This window comes from Octodon degus, unplaced genomic scaffold (assembly GCF_000260255.1).
Source record: "Octodon degus isolate 3935 unplaced genomic scaffold, OctDeg1.0 scaffold00020, whole genome shotgun sequence".
NCBI classification, from domain to species: Eukaryota; Metazoa; Chordata; class Mammalia; order Rodentia; family Octodontidae; genus Octodon; species Octodon degus.
The window spans coordinates 4,782,832-4,786,654 of record NW_004524596.1 but is presented as its reverse complement, the minus strand read 5'-3'; the positions used below and the strand labels follow the sequence as shown (position 1 = coordinate 4,786,654).

At 37.5% G+C, this 3,823-nt stretch overlaps 1 protein-coding gene across 2 annotated transcripts; it reads right to left on the bottom strand.

Moving 5' to 3' along the window:
• Positions 1 to 1,409: 1,409 nt before the first annotated feature.
• Positions 1,410 to 2,404, bottom strand: LOC101585537 (integral membrane protein 2A-like). 2 transcript variants are annotated; one of them, XM_004627609.2, is made up of 2 exons: positions 2,205 to 2,404; positions 1,410 to 2,072 (listed from the first exon to the last, which is right to left on the bottom strand). In XM_004627609.2, the coding sequence occupies exons 1-2, from the start codon at positions 2,315 to 2,317 to the stop codon at positions 1,526 to 1,528; spliced, it is 660 nt and encodes a 219-aa protein (XP_004627666.1). In that variant the 5' UTR covers positions 2,318 to 2,404; the 3' UTR covers positions 1,410 to 1,525. The 2 variants fall into 2 exon arrangements, with proteins under 2 accessions (XP_004627666.1, XP_004627665.1); XM_004627608.2 differs by having other exon boundaries at positions 1,410 to 2,404.
• Positions 2,405 to 3,823: the final 1,419 nt, after the last annotated feature.

The following is a 3,823-nucleotide window of genomic DNA, read 5'->3' as shown; positions in this document are numbered from 1 at the left end:
ATTAAAAAGAAGGAAATGGTTGCTCTTGTGCAATGAACACTCATCTTCATTTTCCTTGGTGTGGGTTATGCCTATGAATGCAAAAAGTATAGTATAATTAAGCAGCATTTATTCATCTTTTTGCCAGTCATCATTCTAGTAATTAGGAAAACAAATTAGATTCAGTTCATGCTCTCTTGAGGAGGTGTAACTAGGTAGAGTGAAATCATACTTCATTAGAAGTTCATAGAGGCTAGAGAGAAGGGAATAATTCACTAGAGGATGGAATTGAAGAATAGACAGGCCCGGTGTGTGTGTGGGTCCACCCTCCTGCTCTTGCTTGCTGTGCCCAAGACCCCTCTCCAGTCAGACTCCAGGCCTGGTGTGAGTATGGGAACTTCTGCTTACTCTTAGCACCCAAGACCCTTCCCCAGCCAGACCCCAGACCCTGTTCCAGGCCTCCTGTGGAACCTTACAGCAGAACTCCCCTGCAGAGAGGCTAAGAGTGAGACCTACCCAGCTAATTCAGGAGATGAAAATCTTGCCAGAGAGCACAGCTGGTTCACCTCTATGAGCTGTAGCAGGAAGAAGCTAAACACAGCAGCCAAACCAAAGCCAGACAAATATTGACAAGTTCAAAGTTGGTAGGTCTAGAACCTGTAAGCTGAGACACTTCCCTGAACCTAGATCTATGAGAGTGTTCTCTCTTTTTCATTCTTGATCTACAAAGGGGTCAACAGATAACTGGGTGAATGGGTCTGCATGGAAGACCCCAGGTACATCAAGGAGAGGGGATTAGACAGAATTTATTTATTTATTTAATTTAATTTTTTTTGAGTTCATTAAAATTTATTATGTTTTAAAATTCATGCAACCTAAATACTTATAGCACTCATTAACTATAGTTTTGTGTCTTCCACAATACAAAGATCAGTGAGAAAGAATAACTGCATGAATGAGTAATAATTGCTCATGAAAATTTTTCACATGTAAGATACATTCAACAAGAACAAAGACAAAATTTGAGTTTAGGAAAGAACAATTTTAAGAGATTTGACAGCTTTTCTATAAAAATGTCAAAATTAATTTAGATAGTTTAATTTTTCAGCATGCACTACATAGGACTTCATGAATTTTTTTTAATACTGGGCATCGAAATCAGGACCTTGCACTTGCCAGGCAGACACTTATGCTGCTTGCTGAGCTACCTCCCCAGCATGAGTAGCATTTTTAAGTAAGCATATTTAACTGAATTGTCAGGTTGTTAGCTGATGTAGTCATACTGCTTTCAGAACTCTGAACCACATAAAGTAAAAAGAAAAAAAAATGATTATTCAATGTCAGGTTCAAATAACAAGCAATATAAACTAAACTAAAATTTGTCAGTTGTTTGTAGTAGTTAATTTTTGTAGCTTTCTTTTTTATTAGAAACAATAGACCACATACATTAGTAGATATTTTGGGTATTGTATATCTCATCTTTAATACTGAAGTCATACTGTAAATCTCCAACTTCTTATCACCAAAGATACTCTCATCTGCTGTCTCATTCTTGACAGATTTTGGTCTCAACAATGAATTCATTGGGGAAGTGTCTAATCTTCCAGCACTTATCAATGGCACGCTCGTTGAAACTTAGCAAGAGGTCTCTCCGTCGAAGGCGGAAGGATTTTCTGTTTTTGCAAAGTTGATAAATAAAGGTGCCTAGATTACTAACATCACAAATTTCTTCAACAGCAACCAGGTCTTCATGAACCACAAAAGTATGAAGCAAATATTTACCCCTTGCAAGATTGCCAAAGAGCTCCACCAGATTCTTTGGGGGCATAACAATGGAGGTATTCAAGGGCATCAGATAGCAGGTCCCCAGGAACATGTCTAGGTAAGCAATCATTCCCTTTTCAAAGTCATGAATGATTGCTGCAGGATCACTATCAGAGAAAGTAGAAACAGGCACATCAATGATGACAATGTTGTCATCCTCACGAATGCCAGCCTTCTCTGTCACAAGTAGGAAGTAAGGCTCTCCATCAGGAAAGGAATTTACAGGGTCCTCAGAATCCAAGAAGTACATCGCTCCATGGTAAATGGTGCTCTTGGGCATGAAGTATTTGTAAATGCAAGCTCCACCAACAGTAAGTCCTGACAAGATGAATGAAAGGCCTAAGAGAGTAAGCATACATCTCCCAGAGGTGCACTCCTTTCTTTGGGCAGCAGCTTGCAGCGTCTTGCGGGTCAGGATCTGCGCTCTGACTGTGCGACTCAGGAGGGCCTCCACGTCTCGCTGCGCAGCCTCCTTTTGCACCCCTGTGAGTGTCTTGAAAGTGACCTTCACCATGGTGTACCTTCTGGCTATGCAGTAAGCGTGGCTGGATTCAGTGTTCCAGGCTGCAGGTTGTAGGTGACCACACTTGCCCAAACACTCCCTAGATTATCACCAGTCTGCCTAATGCCTAGACAGAATTTAGAGGAGCTAACTTAAATACAAATTCCCAATTTAATATCTGCTTAGCTACACAGATATAATGTTTGCTCTTACTATCTAAAATACAAATCCATTAGTTACAAAAGTTTGTTAACTGCTAAATATCACTACACATTATTAGTGTCCCTAACTATAATTCTGTAAATACAAAACTAAAATTGGCTTAACCATATAATCTTTTGGGTAAGATGTTAGGTAGATGCTAAGGTTATAACTTCACCAAAACTCTACACCAAAGATCAGAGGATAGTGCTATACAAAATGGCAAAGAAAAAGAGCAAAATGCAAGCTCAGGCCACAATCTCGCACAGAACAAATGCAGGAGACAATAGCACAGAAGAAATTGGTAATCACACAGATGAAATTTCTCAATTAATAGAGTCTGAAGTAAAAAAAAACAACTGAAGAGAGGTATAGAAGAAATCAGATCAGAAATAACCTCTGAAGTAAGAAAAGATATTTCTGAATTAATAGCAACTGAAGTAAAGAATCAACTGCAGAAACATAAAGGAAATCAGATCAGAAATAATCCCTGAAGTAAAAAAAGAAAGGATAACTATAATGAAAGGATTAGTAACTGCTTCTAAAGAAGAAACAAAAAGACTGGGGAGATGTCTCAGTAGAATAAGCGTTTTCCTGGGAAGTGCAAGAGCCTGAGTTCAATCCCTGTTTCTGAACAAAAAAAAAAAAAAAAAAAAAAAAAAAAGAAACTGATAAAAAATTAGAGGAGAATAGAAAAATGATGTAATCCTTGAATGAGAAATATAAAAGAAATAGATTACATGAAGCAGAGTCAAAGAGATATAGAAGAACTTAAAATCTCAATCACAAGCTTGAAAAACTGTTTGAATAAAAGTGAAAATAGAGTTTTACATCTTGAAGACACCATTCACAGTCAGTGAAAAGATAAGATATTTTAAAAACAACTAGGATGCAAGAAAAAATAATTTATCATTTGCAAGATGATGTAAAGATGAACAACATGAGACTAATGGGCATCAATGAGAAAGGAGTCAATACAAATGATACAAAAAGAATATGGGCAGAAGTAATAGCAGAAAACTTCCCAAATATGGGGAAACAATCTGACATTCAGGTAACTGAAGCATATCAAACTTCAAATAACATCAACTCAATTAAAAACACACTGAGACATAATAATCAAGATCCCAGAAATCCAGCACAAGAACAATATATTACAGGCCACCAGAGAAAAGAAAAAGATCACATTTAAAGGAAAAGCCATCAGAATAATGGCAGTTTTCTCTTGAAAAACCATGAAGTAAAGGAGGGTATGGAGCAGAGAACCTCAAATCCTCTATGACAACAAATTCCAGCTCAGACTACTATACCCTGCAA